The sequence below is a fragment of the Orbicella faveolata genome, unplaced genomic scaffold (assembly GCF_042242905.1).
Source record: "Orbicella faveolata isolate gen_17 unplaced genomic scaffold, um_ofav_v1 contig_25, whole genome shotgun sequence".
NCBI classification, from domain to species: domain Eukaryota; kingdom Metazoa; phylum Cnidaria; class Anthozoa; order Scleractinia; family Merulinidae; genus Orbicella; species Orbicella faveolata.
Genome location: NW_028301553.1, coordinates 24,443,852 through 24,465,335, shown reverse-complemented (window position 1 = coordinate 24,465,335; position 21,484 = coordinate 24,443,852). Strand labels below are relative to the sequence as shown.

Below are 21,484 nucleotides of genomic sequence, written 5' to 3'. Positions count from 1 at the left end.
CCACTTTGGAGGGGCGTACACCTTAGGAATAAAGTCTACGCAACTGAGGTGCTCACCATCCAAGGTTAACAGTTCTCAGAGAGGTGTAAACCTTAAAAATACGTCTACCATTGCATGGTGTCCACATCAGAGAGGTGTCCACCTTGGACAGTGATGCACCTTACGAGGTGTACGACTTGGAAGGCTGTCCACCGTATAGGGTGTCCTCCTTAGTAAGGTGTAAACAATGGAGAGGAATCCTTCTTAGGTTCCTGACATAGAGAGTGGACACCTCCACAATATGTCCACTTTATTAAAGGTGTCCATCGTAGTGAGTTGTCCAACTTGGAGAGGAGTGCACTTTAGAGAAGTGTCCCTCGGCCCCGAAAGGTGTTGACATGTTCTTCTAAAAGTGATTACTGGAAAAATAAAACGCCTTTGCAGATAAGGTAAATTATATGCGAGAATGTTCCTTGTTAGATGAGCATTACAGTAAGCAGCTATTGCTTGCGTTTGGTAGACTTTGCTGAAAGCGTTTACAGAAAATGTTTGTCTTTTTTTTTGTCAAGGCTGTAACAGCTTTGAGACATCTTGCTCATAGTTTACTAGTTACAGTTCTCTGAATGTCTATTTTGCGTTTCTCTTTTCTCTTTTGCAGTACTACTTTTTCAAGTATAGATGTGATGACTGCCTCTATAATCCTACTAGATACAAAATAATATACGATTTTAATCAAACGTCGGTAAATGTAACTGTGAACAGAGAAGCAACTTACACGGTGTGGATCCAGGTGCATTCAAGGTATGGAACTGGAAAATGGGCAGAAACAACAGCAGCTACACAGCCTTCACTGGGGCAAGTTACCAAGCTGATGGCTCATGCAGACAGCCATAACCCGACCCTTGCTCATCTGACATGGGGACCACCAAGCAACGTTAAAATTCCCATTCTGGTGAGTAACATCGATTGTTATACCTCCCAACTCAAATACGTTTTCCGATTAGAGGGCGGGCGGGTTTCTCGTAATGGCTCGAAGGTGTTCACCATGGAGTACGTTCCCTGAGCATGCGCCCAGTTTCCCCAATTAAAGGCAGCCTATGATTGCATGTGGCTACTGTTTTATCAAGCGATGACTTTTGACGTCATCGTGCTTATGTCGCGCACGATTTATCCTGAATCGAAACGAGGGGAACAGGCAACTAAACCTGTGTTTTTGCAAAGCACCATCTTGATTTTCGGGATCGAGTGAAGTCGTTTTTAGGCGGCTTGTAGCATCGACAAAGTGTTGGTTAGATTTCCAGTTGTTAAACGCAGGTATCGGGACTGGAGTGATAGTTGTATTTTATCCATTGTCTTCTAGTTACGTTCAAGCATCCGTGTGTTAGGTTTTTTTCCAATTTTCTGGACAGAATTTTAGAAATGGCAGTTTAAATGTCACCGCTTCTGCTTGCATTGCGTGCCGTTTATTTTTGTAGAAATAACATCGCAGTAAAAAAGCAATGCTGTATGAAATGCAGACGGGTAAGTGAACAGATATAGTCAATGATAAAATTGTGACGAAAGGAGGACTTGGTCAGAACTGAGTTCGTTGCTCAATACAAATTGGGATTTGGTTATGATCGGACAGATTAGAGGTTGTACGCTCGTCAGTTGACAGGGTGAGTTACAGACAGGGACTGTAGCATTGCAGATCCATTCACTCCTTTTATAGACAACCAAATTTGGAAGTCATGTGATCAGAACAAAAAAACACGCCTAAAACACAAATGTTACAGCTTGCATTTCTAGGTAACATCAATATCATTTCACAGAGAAATATCTCAGTTGAGTTCCTTACACGACAACGTTGATACTTAAAATGAACAGTCTTGTGACTGTATTCCAGCAGTTTTATATAACTAATTGATTAGGTGTCTTTTATCGTAGTTTTTTTTATTTCGATTCACGCAGCTTAAAATTTAACATCACGATACACTGTGCTGAACAGCCAAGAGAGACTGCTTCAACTGTGTTTGTCTTTGTACAATCTTGTGACATCAATCATGTATCTTGAATATATCTTGTTTCAATGCAGCTGATACTTGTCAATAAGTTTAGCCATTTCATTGTCCTACAAACAGAATAAAAGAGGGTATGAATTAAAATCATAATTATGATTATAATTTACTAATTTCTTTAATAAGTATAACATTGTTATTACCAAAATGATAACCCAATCGCTAAATATATACGTCAACAACCTCACCCTCCATAAATTGCAGACAAAAAGACCTATTATTCCTGATACATTGTTGACTCCAGTACCTCACAATCTTCTATGTTATGTACTAAAATTCAAACAGTATGGCTGTTCCATTAGCAGTTAATTACCATGGATATTTAATGAATGAAAAAGAAAAAGAAAAAATATTTCAAGACCTATGCACTTAGCAACAGAAAGGCCCTGAGTGAGGATTTATTTCCATATCATTGGGTACAAAGTCTTCGTGTAAAAAAACGTGTAAATTATTTGCTATAAGTGGGTTATTCTTTCAACTCAATGTTTTAAGATATATCGATGCCATTTAAAACCGTAGAACAATAGCGTAGAACAAAGCTTTCCTTTCACAGAATTTCCTTATTTTTTGGCTTTGAAAATGAATATCATCCACGATAAAAGAAACTATGATACCACAATATAAATGAAAATTCAAGCAAAATAACGATTTCAGTCAACTCACCTTTTTAATCGTGCCAAGAAACTTTTATTTCTTTTCCATCCGTTCTGGTACAGCTCAAAAGCTGCAACAGTGACCAACAGTGACCTTCACCTAACGCCGCTAGAGGAAACTTATGTCGATTTGCATGCCGATTATGTGTTTTGTCGATCGGAGGTGTTTGTTCGCGAGCTCAAAGCTATCGAATAAACACCCATTCCAGACTGTGTATTAAGCAGCTGTGAATCAAACGTACTTTGCTCATTATCCCACATTGGCAAAACAAAGATGGTGAATCGCAAATTGACTTTATTTTCACGTGGCTAGTTCGTTGGGGGTGTTGGATTTCCTTCACTGTGGAAATGTACGGTCTTACTCATGTCACACTACAGTCTGTCATTTTAATGTGAGAGGAATTGGTTGTCCTGTGAAAGTATACGGACTCACTCACTTACAACGCCATGACATGGTGGCTATGCCTTCCCAGAAGGCAGTACCACGAAAACTGATTCAAAAATTCGCACAAAAAAACTATAAATTTCGAAGATTGAGATTTTGAACTAAAATCTCTTGGTGATCTTTCTCAAAGAACTGATAATCAAGGGATTAATGATCCAACAGAAATCAACTTTGCACAATCAAATTAATGGACCTTTCTACCGGTGTCACGCGTTTCTGAATTTTTGATTCAAACAAAAATATAAGCGTCACCGTTCGATTTATCATGCCGAGTTCAGTAAAAAAAAGCGCAATTCCATCAGAGTCCTTTGCAAGCTCACCAAAAGTTAACTTACCAACTGTCACAGAGAAACGTCTGCCAGGGGTCAACACCTGCTCCCTGGCAGACATTTCTTTGTAGCAATGGGTAAGTTTGGGGTCCCATATTTTCACGACTTTGCAACGGAGTATTATAAAACTTCTCTCATTTACGAAATTGGGCATGATAAATTGATCTGCGGAGATTTTTTTTTTTTTTTTTGCTATACTGCGCAGTTGTTCCCATGGACAATCTCGGACGGCTTTAACCCTAATGATGCTACTAAGTCGAAATCGTTCGCTTTTATAAGATAATTTCTATTTTCTATGTTTATCAATCATTTATCTGAATTGTATTATAATGATTATTTGTTTTATATTTTTTGGTTTCTTTTTACAGTATTACGTGGTAATTACTACATGCCCGAATTGCAGTAGTTTTGACCCAATTAGGACAAAGATTTACGGGACCAGCCTCAGCCAGAACCTTTCTTGTGGTCAGACATACGTCTTCACTGTCACGGCAGTTGCCCAGCTGGAGGCTAGTACTCCCATTCAAACATACATCCAACTGAAACCTACCTCTATAGAACCAGTCGCAAACCTGACTGTCAAGTATTTCCCTGGCACCCTTAGTGATGTCGTTCCCGACGAATCGTTTGACACGTTTCTGTTGACGTGGGATCCACCGAAGAATTTACCTGACAGAATTGAGGTACAGCGAAGCCTATATAATAACCTCTTACTACCCAAGCGCGAGGGCCCTACTGGGAAATATTGGCCTCAGATCGTGCCAGTACAAAAACAACAGAGAGTCAATATTCCCCAGTACGGCTCGAGCAAGCTAGGTTAGTAAGTAGTTTATTATGTGACGCTCAGACCTTGGTTTCTTTTCGGGTTTCAAAGGCAAAAAAAATACACGGCTCGTGACCGTTTCCATGGAAACGGTCTATGGCAAAATTCCGATCAGGAAAGAACCAATCAAATGGTTCGGACTATCATTTGACTACCATGAGGTAGTCAAATGATAGTCAAATAATTAACAGGCGTATCTCCTGTCCTTCCATCCTTGTTCAAAGAGATCCGGCGACAGTCCTTTTGTTCAGCACCATGAATCGGGATCTCTGGGTGAAGTTGCATGATGGGCCAGTATTAATCACAGCGGTTTATTCCCTCTGTGCATATTGAGAAGGCATATCGAACCTGAATGAACGCATGTGAGAATAGCCTGTTCCAGGCTTCAGTCAGTGGGAATGATCGAAAAAGCAGGCGGGCGACGAGCGAGGCCTGGGGGAGACCTCGCTCTACTTCTTTGTCCCAGACCCCGCTCGTTGTCTACCTATTGTAATTATTTAAAATGATTCTTTGCAGCACTCAAGAGTCGATCCGAGAGCCGTTGTTCGTATATGACAGATTTCTATAAACGTGGTCTGTAAAACAGATCGCATTAAAACAAGTTGTGCTCATCATTTCGTCACAATCGGAGTAGAAAACCTCAAAGAAATCCCCTTACGTAGCCCGAAATCCATGCTTTCAATTCATGCCTTTTTCTGTGTACCATTTAGGGTTATGACATTGTGATATTGAAAGATAATACCAAGGTTAAAAGCAGCATAACAAGTGCAGCTCGCTTGTTAATCAAGTGCGAAGGCCTGGAAAAGGGACGTAGCTACGTTTTCCTCGTTCGCGTCAAGGCGTTATGTGGTTACGGTAGCGTAGCCTTCACGTCTGGATATTACCCCCGTAGTGGTGGTGAGTCTAGCTTCGGTTCATTTATTATTATTATTATTATTATTATTATTATTATTATTATTATTATTATTATTATTATTATTATTATTTTGTTTTCCCCTGAAAGCTGTAACAGTGCCAACCTCGTAACCACTGTCTTGTGCTCCTGTCGGGTAAGAAACCTAACTCTGGCATTTCTTCCCTTCACCCAAGAGTATAAATGGTTACCGGTGAGAGCTGCCAAGGCACGGGTCGGGAGTTGGGGGAGGGAACCTGGAACCGTAATGGACTTGCATCGCGTACTCCAGGGGAAGTTATCTAAGATTCTAGCTTTGCTGTATTTTTACTTTAGAACTGAGGTTAATTGCCAACCTGATAGACCATAGTATAATAGGATTACGCTATGACAAGCAGCATAACGGTTATTTTAAATTAGGCCTCAATCGGTGCGTTAACGATTAAGTAGCTCTCAGATTCGCGAACTAGATACGAAAATTAAAAAGCGATACCAAACCAAATACATGATTAATAAATCGATACTCTGAAATTTAATCACACATGTTTTATTAAGGACCTATAGAAAAAGAAGTACATGAATCTTAATTAAGCCTAATGTTTCGACATAAAACAAAAGCACAATTCTGTACTAACGTACGCAGCAAACTGAATGAGTAAAAAGTAAGATGATACTGATGAATTCCTTATTTTTAGCCTCGGTGAGATGGGGCAAAAATAACAACATCAATTTTCATCGCCATTTTTAACATTAGCCATTTTACCTAGTGTACATGCCTACCTTTAAGATTAACGGGACCCCCTTCCCCCCGGGCCCTTCCCCTAGTTCCGCAACTGTAAATGTGAACCTGGTGACTCGTTTTGAAGGAAATTGTCCTCTAATTAAGAACCTTAAAGCGGGTCAACTCTTTTTAAACTCATGTTTTAAACACTCAGAATGTCGGGACAGCTTTTTCATGTAGAAGGGTAACCCCAAATACTACCAGGGACGTCTTACAAAACGTCGTTTCCATAGTGTGCTGTATACGCTATAGTAGCCGACAGTTTGAAATTTTTAATCTACACAGCATTCCCGTCACCTTCCACTCCACCGCAGTCCTCAGTGGTCAGTGATAACTCTCTATCAATAACTGTCACTTCCTCCTTGCGGTCTTTCCCGGTCATGTTTTCAACTATTGCGAGGCAAACAATTGCTTCGCCTACTTCAACCGCCAGACCATCACCACCTAAGCCGTTACTAACCAAGTCGTCGTCAGCCAAACCGTCAGCAACAAAACAGTCATCGACCACCACGCCGTCGCCAACTAACTCCTCGCCGACCAAGCCGTCATCAACCAACTTGTTTTCCTCACTACCACTTAAAAACAATGAGAGGAAACATTTTCCCTACTGGACAATTCCAACTGCCATCCTTGGTGTTATCATGATTATAATCGCCGTAGTCTTCTTTCATAAAAGCTACCGGCGGAGAAAATGTCGTCAGACTGTGGGGTACTACATGTATCTTCAAGATACGGTCACAAAGGACGCCGCTGAAGGTATCAGCTAATTAAAAAACTTATTGGCATGGGATTCTGGTGTTCAGAAAAGATTCAGGGGTTGTAGTCATGGTATTTCGAAGATTAGAAACACTACGATGGGTTTGTTTTTGGCAATATCAAGAATAATCAATGTCAAGGTATTTCATAATGCAATTGTGATAAAATCGTTAGCAAAGGAAAAAGAAAAATTTAGCCATCAAATTTTAAGAAGACCACGCTGGCTGTTTCTTTAAGCCTGGTTTTATTAGGACGTAAGCACAAGCACAAGCATAAGTACAAAGGTAGTGAGGACGCCCACAACACAAGCATAAGCAAAAGCACACGGTGGGGAGGACCCACTCACAAGCTTGAGAACAAGCAAAAGCAGAACAAAAATTGTTGTTCTTGTTGTGCTTGTACTCATGCTTATCCGGGTCGTAACCAGGAAAAAGAAATGACTAAGGCAAGTGTCTCGATTTGCCTGTTACTAGCTGACGCCCGGCCTTCGGACTTTTATACATATCACAAGGTGCTGCTGTAAGCATAAGCATAAGCGAAAGTCCACCATTTTGTTTTATCGGGAGGTATTGATGTGTAACTTTTTGACTTCTAATATAATTCATTCTTATTCCATTTCTGCAGAAGACGAAATGCCCTTCCACCTGGAAAGCCTAACTGATGATGAGATCCTTGTAACAACTTAGAAGCAAGCTCAAATTACTAAGCGAGTTCGTTGTCATTTATCTTGTCGAAGTGTTTACCATGCAGTATATAATTAACATATCGCCAGGTAGCATGTGATAGCTTTGTACGACCCCCGGGGGAGGGGGGTACTCTCTTATATGGGCTATATAGTTATGTGCGGCCCCAAAGGGTAGGGTTTTTCAGCCGTTTTAGTCGTAAATAGGGTAAAAATTACATCAATCAGAGTAGAAGATGTGTTAGTAATGCGAGTTGGACTATCTATTAGTTGGTGAAGATTATAGATATCAGCGATATTGGTTAACAACACTGTGTTTATATCAAGTTGCGGAGAAACCAAATTACAGTTAAGGTCACCCATTAAATAGAATTCAACGTTGTTCGCATCAAGCTTGCCAACAAAGGATTCAAAATGAGATATCTCAGTTGATGAATTAGGGGGCCTATACCAGGTAGCAATAAGATAGGATTTAGATCGAGGTTTACGAATCTCGATGCATATGTTTTCGAGGTGTATATCGCTTAGATCAGGGCGTAAAGAGAAATTTATATTAGATCGAACATAGATGCAAACTCCCCCACCAAATCTACCGTTATGTTCACGATCGCGGCGAATGATATCATAACCGGGAATGTAAACCTCGTCGTCGCTGACAGAATCATCGAGCCTCGTCTCATGAATAGAGAATATATCCAGGGGGTTATCGACGAGCAAAACTCTCAGCTCGTCAATGTGTTTCGGCAAGCTTGCAATATTTAAGGAGGCTAATTTAAAGCCACGCATTGAAGGTAAGACAAACAAACGAGCATATTTCAGTTACGCTCCAAAGGGAGACTAGTGCTCTACTCCTGATAGCGGCAAGGTGGATGATTTGATCACGCGCAGAACACGAGTGACTCAGTCACAGTTGGATAAAAAAGCAAACAGCAAGAACAAAAAATATACCAGTGAATTGAGTCAATGAATTAAATTCAAAATGCAGTTACAAGCAAATTTCGACCAACCAAGCAGTAAAAAGTAAGTAAGTAAGAACTTTATTTAAGTGTCAATGTATTTAGCCCATGTGGGCTAATTGGGGACACTGTATTAACTAGTGTATGCATGCCTCTAGAAAATGATAATGGACACAGTAAGGATTATTATGGCTTTTGTTATACTGATGAGAAAATTACACGTACCTCATTCTGATTGGTTGAGCGCAGGCAAATCTATTGTTAATTTGTAATTTGCACTGCATTGTGAATTTATTCGCCAGTGTTTACAATTTTTCCAGTCGTGCAATAAATGAGTAATAGTATGAAAGCTTGACGATCAATTGAGGATTTACTCTACGAACGATATTTGAAAATTCTTTCAAATTATTCTCGCCTATAAAGACTGATGCGCCTTCGAGAGAATTTTCAGTTAACACTCTTAGTGTAAATCGTTATTAATTGCAGTCGCATTCAAACAATTTCCTGTATTAGTTTTTGACTAATCTTTTCAGTAAAGGAACAAAATATCTCCTAAGCCAGTGACAGGCGATCGGACAAGTCGAAAACAGCTGGGAGACTCTTATTAGTAGATATAGAAAGATCAAAGAACCTGACACTCAAAAGAATGTTCTTTCCGACATTCGGGGCCGTGAATTTCTCAATGTACAACAAACATGAGAAGAAATAAAGATACGAATTCTATGACCTTTCCCTTGAAGTTTCTTCCTCTTAAAATGATCTAAACACCGTCAAATATCGGCGATTATATATCGTCCTATGACATTAGAAGGGGAGCGGGATTGCCGCAGTGATGACAGCGCTCGTCTGCCACCAATGTGGCCTGGGTTTTGAGTCCGACTCTGTGTCATATGTGTTCAAGAGACGACGTTCATGGTCTCTTAATGTGTCATATTAAACCAGGACAGAGGACCAACATGAAAACCAGCTAGAGCTAATGTGGCTTTCTCTCTAAATAATGTAACATTTATACATTCATTTATAGTTGGAGAAGAGCTGTTTCGAAGACTCGCTGTGGGAAGGACAATATGAGTCCAATTTTCCTCTTTTCATAACGGTAAACAGTATGCGTGTACACTGACAAAAACTACGTGTTCAGTTGGAGTTCTAGTTGGATTAAAAACATGAGGCGTCTTAGACTGTTTACAGACGGTTTTTCTATATTTGAAAGGGATTCCACACATTGTGAGCAGCAAAGATGGCGCCTCCAACTGACTATGAAACGGACAATCCTCTTGCCCGAGTTGTTTGAAGGCAAATGAAGTCCAGTCAACTCGGTTCCGAAGGGGCCTTGGCGTGGGGACCCGAGACCACGAGTTTGTTCGTTCTATGCGAGGTTTGGGTTGAACTAGAGTTAACGGATGATCTGTTTATTCGTTATCAACATTTGTGTACTTGACAATATATTGATCAAGGAGAAAGGTCAATGAGAAACTCAGCTGCTTGTCACTTTTGACAAATGTCACTTTGTGTGAGTGAAGGATTGTTTGCAATAAAACACAGCAGCTGTCTTTTGCACATTTTTACGCGAAGACGTCAACACTCAAACTTGGCGTACGCAAAGTGTTATCTATCAATATACTCTTCATTCTAGCTGCCATCTTGAAACACCTTTACGAACTTGCGCTGTAGAAAAAAGTAATCGGCTTAAGTTTATAAAAATGTCCCAAATGTTGGTAAAATGGTACAACTAGGCTCGATCCGTCTTCCTTTTGTTGTAACACATTCCTTTCTTTCAATTATAATTTGCAGGTGCCGCGGTCTTTCTACCCGAAAAGGTTATCATTCTAAACACGGAAGAAAACGTCAAGTGGCTTATTCATATGACAAAACATTCGTTAAAGTTCTTGGTCAAGAGGCCTACAATATTTGAAATGCGTTTCTCGTGTGGTTGGCAAGCAGAAATCAGTCAAGCCTTTGTTATAATATTCTGGAGTAATTATGTACAAAAAACATTCTGCATCCTCTCAAACTCACCACCTACGTAATCGTGATTAGTCTGCGGCATCGATCAGACGATGTCAGTTTGAAACCGACCACCAAGAAGAATTTTTTCGAAGCGCAGGCCTAATCTTCGCTGAACATTAAATATTACATACTTTCATTTATGTAGCTCTTAAATAATAGACATTTATTGAAAAAAAATTGTTTTCAGCGATGATATAATGTCTTAACTGAACAAGCGAGAGGAAGTGAAGGTCAAGGGGACTGTTTTGACTGAACTCTGAAAGCCGTACTCTATTCAAGATTATGCTCCGCTGTATTTTGCAATTCTATTCTACATGCAATAGGTATCATGCAACCCTTTCCCCACGCTAGAGTCGCGTTTCGAGAAACTTTTTTTCCATTGACGTTGCTGAAAAGATTTGTATTTCCATTTGTATGTAAGCGGGCTCTTTCAACAACATCGTCATATCACGGATCATTTTTCCAGCAACTGATTTTTTTTTTTTTATTTTAAGCCAAGAACCTCCTATTTATATATCCTATTCCAGACTAAACTGCTAGTAAACCACGCTCATTACATCTTACTGACTACTATAGCTCCTATGTGGCAATACCAAACCTAGGCTGGGTCTGAACACTGTATGTGTTCCACCTGGATAGAGAGGAAATAAATATATCACTCAGGAGTGCCACGGCGTCACTAGTTTAATGCCCGACTTCGATGGTGCCGAAACTGGATGGAATATATATATCTGTTTCTCCACCGATAAGCATCCTATAAACTTCGAAGCCTAAGCTGGTGAACGCTGCCTAGTTGCCTCGTCGCACACCGAAGGTATCGTAGGCCAACCAAAGAGCGAGGCCTGGGAACGGGAGGTTGGCGAGAATCACTTTTATGGGCCGTCACGCATGGGGGAACGATTGCATGACTAGCTCGTCTGCCGTACGAGGCTAAGCGGAACAGGCGTCAGGAGACGGGCAAAATGGTGACTCATTTGACTCGTGTACCTTTCGAAACACAATGAAGGGAAGTGTAGGTGTAGGAAGGGCTGTTGTTTATCTAACCATGTTACTGTTCCCAGCGAGTGGGAGAAGTGAGGGTGAAGTCGCTAAAGAGTCAAGGAAGAGGCATTTGTTTCTGCAGAGGGACAGGCCACTGCCAGGCTCTCCGACAAAGTTGTTCAAGATTGAGCATGGATTTCCGTCACGGTCTAGCGGCCACCAAAATGTCCACGAAGTGTTGCAGCGAGCTCGACGATCCATAAACCCCGACATGAGGCCAGAAGCTACTGTGGTAAGACATTATGCTCTTGTTCGTACTTTGAAAAGTTTTCTGTAATTGTGTAGCCGACTCTGAATTTCATGGCGGTGAACATAAAATGTTACACTACGACGGCCATATTGAATGTAACGGATATTATGGAATTCCCAGGGGACAAGGAGTGTACATGGCATGGAAGCTGTTGTTGTCGCTCCTGTTATACTTTTATTCATCGTTTTTTTCTTTTTTTGTCATGGCTGAAACACGGAAGAGTTCAGCATGGAAAACCTGAAGTCGAGAATGTTTCACCAAGCGACAAGGAAAAGTGATCCAATGCGCAGTGATTAAACAAACAACCTTGGCTGCCCAAAGGAATTCAAAAGAAGTTCTTGTTGAACTAGTATAATTTTAAAAAAGTTACATTTTTAAAGAAAAAGGATACCTGCTTATCGATTAAAGTCTAAATGTGAAATCAAACTTAAAAATTAAATTTGGTAATTAAAACTGAATATTGGCTCGTCGGTATTAAACCACACATCGAAGGATAGCCATTCAAGCCTTGTATGCAAATTTGTCTCGTAAAAACAAAACTGGTTACAAGAGTCTTCCAAACGGAAAATATAAGTGAAAGGATACAAAAACAGGAAACTAATTTGAACACATTTTTTTTTTTTTTCCCCAAGTGTGCAAATCTAATGACGCCAGATTTTAGGCCTACTTGTTTACTCCGGCTTTTATCGTCAACACTACAATATTTTGTTGCTCAGAAACGATCGAGTTCACTGAACTATAAAAAGAACAGGCCCGAATGTGGGTTGATCTTGTTGATCTCTAACTATGACCGTTCGACATCTTCAAAGCTACAGGAATGAACTCGACAAAATTGATCACCGCAGTTATACACAGAACTTAAGGTTACTTCAAACCTTCGCGGGTGTCCTCCAGAAAAAAATTCGTACGCGCGCTGTTTTGAAGGAAACCCCCACAAACTATATATCAATAGAAAGGTTATAAAATGTAGTATTCGATAAAATTATATTTTTTTTGCCGACTGCTTTCCTAAGGCGGCAGAAGCCGTTATCGCCAAAACGACCGACTGAAATTCCGGCGAATTAATCGGCTATCAAATGCGATCGTTGATGCAAAATAACTGTGCCGTGTTAATCAGAAAGCATCAATCTCTCAAAGCCTGTCAGCATTTTCTTTCATTTCTATTGGTTATCTTTTTATAGATCTGTCAAGCTCCACTATCGAAAAATTCGCGTAACGTGTTCCGTTAGAGACCGCCACGAGAAAAGTATTTGAAATAAAAGAATTCGCCGACACATTTTTGTTCCGTATCTATCAGTGAATGTTCTGGCCAAATTTCAAGGAAAACCATCCATTCTACATACCCTATTAATTCATTTAAAGAGGAGGGATTCTCTCGAAAAACGAGTGCAAGTTTTCGCCTTCTAAAGATTTATAAACATGTCACGCCTTCTCAGAGGGACATGTCAACTCAAAATGCCGTCAGCCAATGAAATAACAGCACCCATAGCGTTCACAGTAAGGAAAGCCGAGCTCCGCGGTAAAGCGATAGTGTTACAGTCACATTTTAGGTGCATACGTTTTCGTTTTAGGCCGGTGGTCAACAAGGGCAAAACGGAGAAAAGCGATGTGTAACAAAACAAAAAGAAACTGAGGAGTAATTGCCGAAGCGTGATTACAAGAAGGCATTCTTAACGGACATGAAATCTCAATTTGATATAGGATCTCTGGCTTAAGCAGTTTGCCGCGAAAAGGTCGCTGAGGAGTCCATGCCTTTTGGGGATTACAACACCTTGACGGTTTAGTAACTTTTACTAAAAAAAAAAAACCTCTTTTTCCTAATAACTCGCACGCGTTTTAATATTTTATTTTCATTTTTGGAAAATGTTACCTTGAATAATGAACTTTAATTTGGTTGGAAAAAAGAAAATTTGGAAAAAGTAGCCCCGAGAAGGTTTGAAGTAGCCTTAAGCAATTATTTTCAGGCTTTAATTTCGCTACCGCGTTGTGTATGTAATGATCAATCATGTCTTCATATCTTTTTTCGCAGTTCAAATATATAGTATTTTATACATTATATATCCACTTGAAAGCTTCAGGAAGTTTATGACTAGCTTACGCGGAAAACCTCTAATGAAGTCCTCCATAAAAAAAAAAAAAAAAAAAAAAAAAAACATGAACTACACATCCGGCCAGAATTTCACTCCTGTTTTAAATTCCTTTGTTACAGTGTGCTAGGTCTGTAGGTGGTTGTAGTTAGAGATAAACCAGTGGATAATTTCAGGAAGGAAACTGGCGTTGAATTAGTGAAAACCCGAGTCCACAACGTCCTTGCCAAAGCCCCACCAGCTCAGAGACAGGTCATTATAGTATAGGATAAAACGCAAGCTTGCTTGGCCCACCTCCTCGGGTAATGAGACGCCGCGTAGAATCAGAGCTCTCACGTTTGGACTTAAGGTGCATTTATTCAAAGTGCCCTGGTACGTGGCCCAGTTTTCAGCCTGGTACAAGTATCAGTTCAATAAACACGCAATGCTATATTTGCCATCAATATACATGTAATACCGACTAAAGAATTCCAAAGAATTCCTGAAATAGACTAACTCTCTTTTGCAGTTTCAGCTGAATGACAGTCACCAAATGGCCTATGTACACTGGGCAGCAGACAGCAGGGACACTATTGTGGTGTTGACACGTGACAGAAATCCAGGCTTAAACAGTAACAGCCACGTGTGGATTTCAAGAGATTATGGTCATACCTTTGAGAATCGCACCAACTTATTTATGCATGGTCGGCGATTTGCAGTGATTGACATGTTTTATGCTTCTCCAGTAAATAACACGAAGGTTAGTGAACATGTCACTCTGACAAGGTTATGGAAGTTGACTTACTCGATATGATACAGCGATCATCTTCTTAAAACTAGCATAGTCACTTTAATGTTTCAATTGCGTTTTAATTGCGTTTTGTTTTCATTTTACTTTCAGTATCTCTTTGTTGACAAACACAGCAAAATCATTTACCGTTCAACTGATGACTGCTTATCGTTTGCATATGTATATGTAACATTTATACCAGATGAAATCTCCTTCCATCCGAGTAACAGTGAAGTTGTTCTCGCTTACGATGAGACAACAGAAAAGGTAAAGTTCATATCATCAGCCTCGTTGTCAGAGCTTTCGAAGTTTCAGCCAAATTCCTGTCACATTGGACTACGCCCTTGTAATATTCAGAACTCATATTTTTTGTAGGTTGATTAATCGGAAACTGAATCGCTCATGCTGATGAGGGAAATATTTATGAAGACATGATTTTCATCCCAGTTAAACACACAAGTTAAGCAGTTGTGTGGCCTGGACGAGATTCGAACCCATGACCTCTACGATACACATACCTTAAGACGGAATCCACCGGAATTTCGAGTAACAAGTGGACAAAAACCTAGTACCAGGATTACTTACATCGCATTGCAAACTTCTGTACGACTGTTTTAAATATCTTCCTAAAAAAAAGATCATTTCTAACAATAACAAACGTCGAAAACGAATGTTGAACTTCGTATTAAATATTTGAAAGTACTGGTGAAATGAAACTGATGATGACATTTTGCCTGCGTTTGCACAAGTTCTATGAACTTTGAAATTTATTTTCTCTCGTTCCCATGGGAAATTGTTTTCGGTGTTATTTCAGGCAATTATTTATGTATTTAGCTTTAAGAAAATGTAAAAATGACTGTAAAATACTTAAAATTATTCTGGTACCATATTTTTGTCTACTTAAACGTGAAATTGCTGGATTTGCTATCGAATTTCGTCTTAAGCAGTTGTGAAATTAAAGCCTGAAAAAAAAAAAAATAAAAAAGTAAATAAATAAATAAATAAATAAAAAAGTAAATAAATAAATGGATAAATAAATAAATAAATAAATCAGGCCTGAACGGGATTCGAAGCCATGACCTCTGCGATACCGGATCATCAAATATATGATCTTTTATATGTTCACTTGTATTCTTCACCATCATATTACAAACTCACAAAGTGACCAGCTCCCCGTTGGCTTGATAGCTTAGTTGGTAGAGGACTGCACCGGTATCGCATGCGAGGTCATTTGTTCGAATCTCCTTCAGGCCTGATTTTTTTTTCTTCAGGTTTTAATTGCACAGCTGCTTCAGTTGTGTAGGTAACTGTGATGATCAATCGTGTCTTCATATCTTTCTCCGCAGTTCAAATACATGATCTTTCATATATTCAGTTGTATGAGGGAAATACTGTAACCAAAGGAAGTGTGCGCGGGGTATTTAACATAATTTTCTTTTTGAAGATAGATGTGTGAAATACAATCCAGAAACATCCAGAAATATGTGGGTGAACTTAACTTGAAGAACTAAATAAAAGTTTCCTTTTTTCCTGTCGCAGCTTTACTATTCCAGCAATTTTGGAATCCGCTGGCACTTAAAACATAACAGGGTTAGATCATTTTTCTGGTAAGTGTGAAAGGATTTCGAGGAACCCGAAACAATTTTACATTGTATTTTGAGTACAAAATAGAAAAAAGATGCGATTTCGAGCAAAAATATAGTGCACTTCGTAAATAAACCTCTCCAGCTCTCTTGCAATTTGATCGGTTACTTTAAACAAGTCTTGAAATCTGATTGGTTTATTCGTTTAGTATTCTATTCTCATCGGCAAGGGAAAAAATCGACTTAAAGCAAGGAAGTAGTGCGATCGTAAATAAATCACGCTACTGAGAGCCAACCAGATTGCAAGGATCACCAGTGATAACAAAATTGAATGGATGCATTAAGAAAGTAATCGCGCTAGTAATTTAAAATAGGCCTCACCCTACGCACTCATCCGATTTTGAAATTACTCGCGCATTTATTCCCAGGATTGTACTCCACTCCGTCAATTACTATTAATTACTGAACTCCACTTGGTGGTTTTTCCATTACTAATAAAATTGTTCTGAGCGCGCGTCAATCATATCAATGTATGGTTTCTCATTATAGGGGTACTCCACCACTGGACAATGCCAACACACTGTACATCGAGGTCAGCGAGGAAGTCTCAGGTACACTTGCTATGCCCATAAGGGTCAGTTCGCCTCTCAATAAGAGACCAGTTTCGGATGTCGTAGGTTATGGCGAAGAATGTTTAGAAGTTTTCATATTTAACTAGCGTGCTTTCATTTCCTAAAAGCTTGAGAACTATTCGTGTTAGATTTGGTGCTTATTTATGGCTAAGACTAATCCAGGGAAACTGTAGCCACAGAGCCGCGGAACCTGCGGAATTATTCTGCCCTTAAAGGAGCTTCGTCATAGTTTGCCCATCTTGAAATGGTTATCCTAAAATTTTCAAGTTCGTCGTTTTTAATCCGTGCTAATCTACTCTACCCTTTTCATGGTTTATTATTATCTTTTAAGTGTTTTTCACAGATCATACTCTCTTGGTGTTTTTCTATCTTAGTAAACTACTATTTTCAGGTCTCCTTCAATTTAAGAGTAATTTTGTACGTGGCCAGTATATGAAACTCAAACTCCCATGACTGAGCTCTTTAACATCGACGTGATGTCTTTTGTTTTGATCCCTGAAGCCTAGGAACCGATTTTAACAACACTTTTATTTTTGATCCTGGACATTTCTTTCGTATTCCAGGTGGCCGTTCTAATGTGGTGAAAACCGACTACTTTTCCCACGTCGTTTCTACACTTATTAGCGGGCTAAACGACTTTGAGGTCATCGACAATTACATGTTTGCAACAAAATCGGTGAGTACCTTGTCGCATAACTTTTCTGTAAACGTGTTGCTGTGACTACTCTTTACATCCAGAAATTATTTTTTTGCAAACAAAATGCGAGTCCGAAGTGAACAATCTTGAAAGATTGTTTATTTTCGGTACGTACCATATGAACGTCACACAACACTGAATAAGATGCTATTTAATTATTTTGTACTGGGCTCATGTGAGATCTGGTCAGTAGCCCACTCTAAAATACATGTTAACCCCCTCCCCCGAGACATGAGATTCAAATCGATCATCAAAGAACCCTCGGATAAAAATTGAGCTTGCGCTCCAGCCATGCCAACAGAAAAATATTCTTTGAGCCGTTACTTTTTATGGTAGACCTTGCTTTGAATTTCATGTCGTCACAGCCTAGAATAAATCACTGTTTATTTCATGAAATGAACGAACAACGTCAAAGCAAACCAAGCAAACAAACAAACTGAACAAACAAACAAAAAACAAACAAACAAGTAAGTAAGTAAACAAGCACCATTTAATTAAAAAAGAGCTACGTACATGCTTAAGTTCGAAGTTTTGTCAAACCTGCTGGAGCAACGTAAAAAAAAAAAATTATGTACATAATATCACTGAATTTCTGGACTTTCATGGAGATGTGATCAAAGAAAGTGCCACAGTAAGACACGATTATATTAGACCTCAACATTTCTTCTGCCAGAATGGGTGAGATGTGTCAGAAGGGGGCTTGGGGCAAAACAATAACAAATATGCTTAAATAAAAAGAATAATTATGAGAAAAAAAAAGGGGGGGGGGGCTTAAAACAAACCGCCCATCCTGTAAAAAAGCGTTTCTATCACGGCCATTGCAGATTCTGGAGCTTTGAGGGTGGTCGATGGGAAGCCTGCTTCTTCTGGGCAGATAGGGCGCACAACCGTTGCAAGGCAGTCTATTTAAAAGAAAGAATACTCGACATCCAGCCATGGGTCTATGAACACTCGTTAGCCCAGAAACCAATCTAAAGATCTTAAAAGCCCTGACAGAAACGCGGCTGATCGTCCATGCCCAGGAGTTAGGCCTGGTTCACACTGGCGACATAATAACATAACGATACAATCGCAGGTAACGTGAACATCGACATAAAGACACTAGGAAAAGAGCATCTTTTTTCCTTATGTAGTTATGTTCATGCTGCCATGTTGCTATATGTCATTATGTCAGGATGGTCACTCTGCAAACATTTAACAAATAAAGAAGCTTCGACTGTACTCTGTTCTGTTGTAAAGCACGCAGGAAGCGGTAGAGCACGAAAGAAGTGTAGGGGAAAACACGAGACGAAGTCGAGTGTTTTTCCCCACTTCTTGAGTGCTCTACCGCTTCCTAAGTGCTTTACAACAGAACAGAGCACAGTCGAGGCTTCTTTATTTGTTTTATGATAAAGAATCCAATAATTTTCCCACGCATTCGGCTGAATTTTCAAACCAAACTTTATTTTCCAAACGAGTAAAAGTGGCGTCAGCCGTGCTCTGTGCTCTGATAAAGCACGCTAAAATAAGCCAATCACAATCCTCGTTAGAATTGTTCAAAGAATTTGATTGGCTAACGAGGCGACAGCTGTCATCCACAAGCTGGACTTCAGCTAAACTTTCAGTTTCGAGTAGTTTCGAGCGGTTTTCGAGAGAAGAACGATGCCTTCAAAGTTCGCTTTTGAGTAAATTTTCAAATAAGAATCTAAAAGCAGGCAAAGGTTTGTAGTCCATAGGAATCTGGCCGTATTGTGGCTCATGAAAACGTGCACTTTTCCAATGGAAATTACGAAACCAGGAGCTCAAAGCTTGCGGATGAAAATGCGAAATGCTGAGTTGAATTTGAAAGGAGCTACAGTTATTTAAACTTAAGGTTTGCAGCCGCTTACAGCAAGATTGCCCGAAATAACGTAAAAGTTAGGCAGACTAAACTGCTCCCACTGGTTCTACTCCGACCACAGAGGAGAATATCTAGAGCAAGCTTTGAGCTGACTACTCGTCGGTTCACTTCACAGAGATGACCAGAGAACGAGCGTTGCTACACTGCATGTAAGTGTTATTTTGAACAATTGAGCATTTTTACAAAAATAAAGCTTCTCATCATAAACAGAGACAGCATTGTTGCTTTCTGTCGTTGTTCTACTTAGTATAATTAGTATAATTTCTGCCTTCGTAACATTTATGATGTCTTTTATCGAAGCACTGGTTAGGTTGAGAATTTGTTTATTTCGCTACGTACGTGTTTTGTCGGCGGGAATCTAGCAAAACTTGTCATTTTAGTGGAGTTTTCACACTACTGTTGCTAACAATGGTCTCCGTGAGCCGTATTTGCTGTAGACATAGAGCTCGTTTCCATTTCGTTTGTCTGAATCACAGGGGATGTTTAATTTGGGTCAAATTTGTCAAAATTCTGAAGCAAAAAAAATTTAAAGCCAGCTCACTGTCTATAACCCGTGCTCTGTCCTCTTATAAAGCACGCTGTTTTAGCCAATCAGAGCGCGCGTTATATGGAAACTTTATTATAAAATGACATAACGTCCTTCTTATGTCGTTGTGTGTATGTCTTTATGTCGCTAGTGTAAACTACCTTTTTTACGCAGCAGGCTGACAGTGATCTGTGATTTCACGGAAAACGAGTCTTTTATGCGCCTGCTGAAATTATTAAGAGAAAGGATATTAATAGTGACAAATGTGAGTTTATCGACCCATCCAAAACTGATAAGATACACGTTTGTCCCACTCCGGTCCTCTGGACAGTTGATGATGAGGAACTAGCCAAATGAACTTTCTAATACATTGGAGTACAACCTGCGAGCTAAAGTAAACTAGTTTGATGCCTCTTTTTCTCTTGTAGTCCTGGGTACCTGGCTTTGTTACATTGTTGGTGTCACAAGACCGTGGTGCATTTCAGACAGCTGAAATACCCACAGCCTCTCAGACAAAGGTCTGTAAATTTGGTTATATTTTGTTGTTACAGCAAACAAAGGTCACGCCTGCCTCTTCCAAGGATTCTAAAGAAAAGAATCAGTGTTCAGAATGCTTGATTTCATTCCTCGCTTTATTCTATTATTTGAATCAGACGAATAGTTAATTGTTCAGGATGAAACTTAGTTTTAACACTTACTTCACGCGCTACGCAAACCTGAATTGCGTTAATCTTCGGGATCGGAAATCAAAGACGTGATAGGCCACAAATGCAGTCATTACCTAAATATTTCCTCATTTTCTTTACTTTGCCCCACAAAGCTTTAGAATACGTATCTTACCTCTGTTTTTAGTTGTTTGGTTGTAGGAAAAAAGATGAGTACATCACTGTTCTAAAATGTTAATCACTTCTACATAAGAAATAAACGGATGCTCGTGCCTTTCTTTGCCTCTAACTGACTTGACCAAGTATTGCACATTGTAGGATTTCTACATTGCTGATGTGTCAGAGAACAGGGTTTTTCTGGCGGTCACTCATGATCGAAGGACAGCTCATCTCTACATCTCAGACTCTTCTGGAACAAAATACAGCTTGTCTATGGAAAGGGTGCTGTATTTCTCTGAAAAGAACTCTTCTCCATGGTTGAGGTAAGTTTAAGTTGTTAATTGTGTCACTGGTTCTTGCTACCATTTTAATCTCCGATTAATCAACGATAACTATCATGGGTATATGGTATATATCATGAGCCAAGAAGGCCAGAAGGCCAAGCGCAAAGCCCGAAATCCACGCAAATAATAAAGTAAACAGACAAGTATCTGTATGACTAGCAAAACTGGAAGCTAATTGTCTGTAGAATCAGTGTTTAACTCTTCCTATTACTGTACAGAACACGGACTAGTAGATCTACCGAGGTCATTTTGTGAATTTCCTTAAATATTGTCATCTAAGGATTTGTTAACGTTTCATTTTTTACCCTATTCTTTCGGGATTTTAAAAACTTGGAGAAGTTTGACGGGGGAGGGGGGAGAGAGGTTGCTGTAGGCTACACAACAGGGATGGCGTGGGAGACTGTTACGTAAGTTAAACGAATTTGAAATCAGCGAATGGACAGAATATGACAGTTACGCTAGTAAACCATGATAAAGCCATTAAGTCTCCTT

At 39.6% G+C, this 21,484-nt stretch overlaps 2 protein-coding genes and 1 pseudogene across 3 annotated transcripts in view; 2 read left to right on the top strand and 1 right to left on the bottom strand.

The window, feature by feature from the left end:
• The window catches only part of LOC149109583 (uncharacterized), a 37,916-nt pseudogene extending 28,837 nt beyond the window's left edge, over window positions 1–9,079 (top strand). Inside the window, exons 10-14 of the transcript XR_016208779.1 lie at window positions 638–931; window positions 3,832–4,146; window positions 4,997–5,183; window positions 6,245–6,715; window positions 7,340–9,079. The product of XR_016208779.1 is annotated as an uncharacterized LOC149109583 (transcript). The remainder of the gene's footprint in view (window positions 1–637; window positions 932–3,831; window positions 4,147–4,996; window positions 5,184–6,244; window positions 6,716–7,339) is intronic.
• LOC149109584 (uncharacterized) lies at window positions 7,545–8,183 on the bottom strand. Its single transcript, XM_089294751.1, has one exon. It carries the CDS (start codon window positions 8,181–8,183, stop codon window positions 7,545–7,547), a length of 639 nt encoding a protein of 212 aa, XP_089150877.1.
• A 1,745-nt stretch (window positions 9,080–10,824) lies between the features above and the next one.
• LOC110039815 (sortilin-related receptor-like) overlaps window positions 10,825–21,484 on the top strand; it is a 38,401-nt gene continuing 27,741 nt past the window's right edge. Inside the window, exons 1-8 of the mRNA XM_089294444.1 lie at window positions 10,825–11,633; window positions 14,247–14,477; window positions 14,619–14,774; window positions 16,047–16,114; window positions 16,640–16,701; window positions 17,286–17,398; window positions 20,253–20,342; window positions 20,808–20,971. Of these exons, the coding sequence (XP_089150570.1) occupies window positions 11,361–11,633; window positions 14,247–14,477; window positions 14,619–14,774; window positions 16,047–16,114; window positions 16,640–16,701; window positions 17,286–17,398; window positions 20,253–20,342; window positions 20,808–20,971 (1,157 nt within the window). The 5' untranslated portion in view covers window positions 10,825–11,360. The remainder of the gene's footprint in view (window positions 11,634–14,246; window positions 14,478–14,618; window positions 14,775–16,046; window positions 16,115–16,639; window positions 16,702–17,285; window positions 17,399–20,252; window positions 20,343–20,807; window positions 20,972–21,484) is intronic.

Coding starts and splice junctions, on each gene's coding strand:
- LOC149109584 (XM_089294751.1), bottom strand. CDS start 8,183: ATGCGTGGCTTTAAATTAGCCTCCTTAAATATTGCAAGCTTGCCGAAA.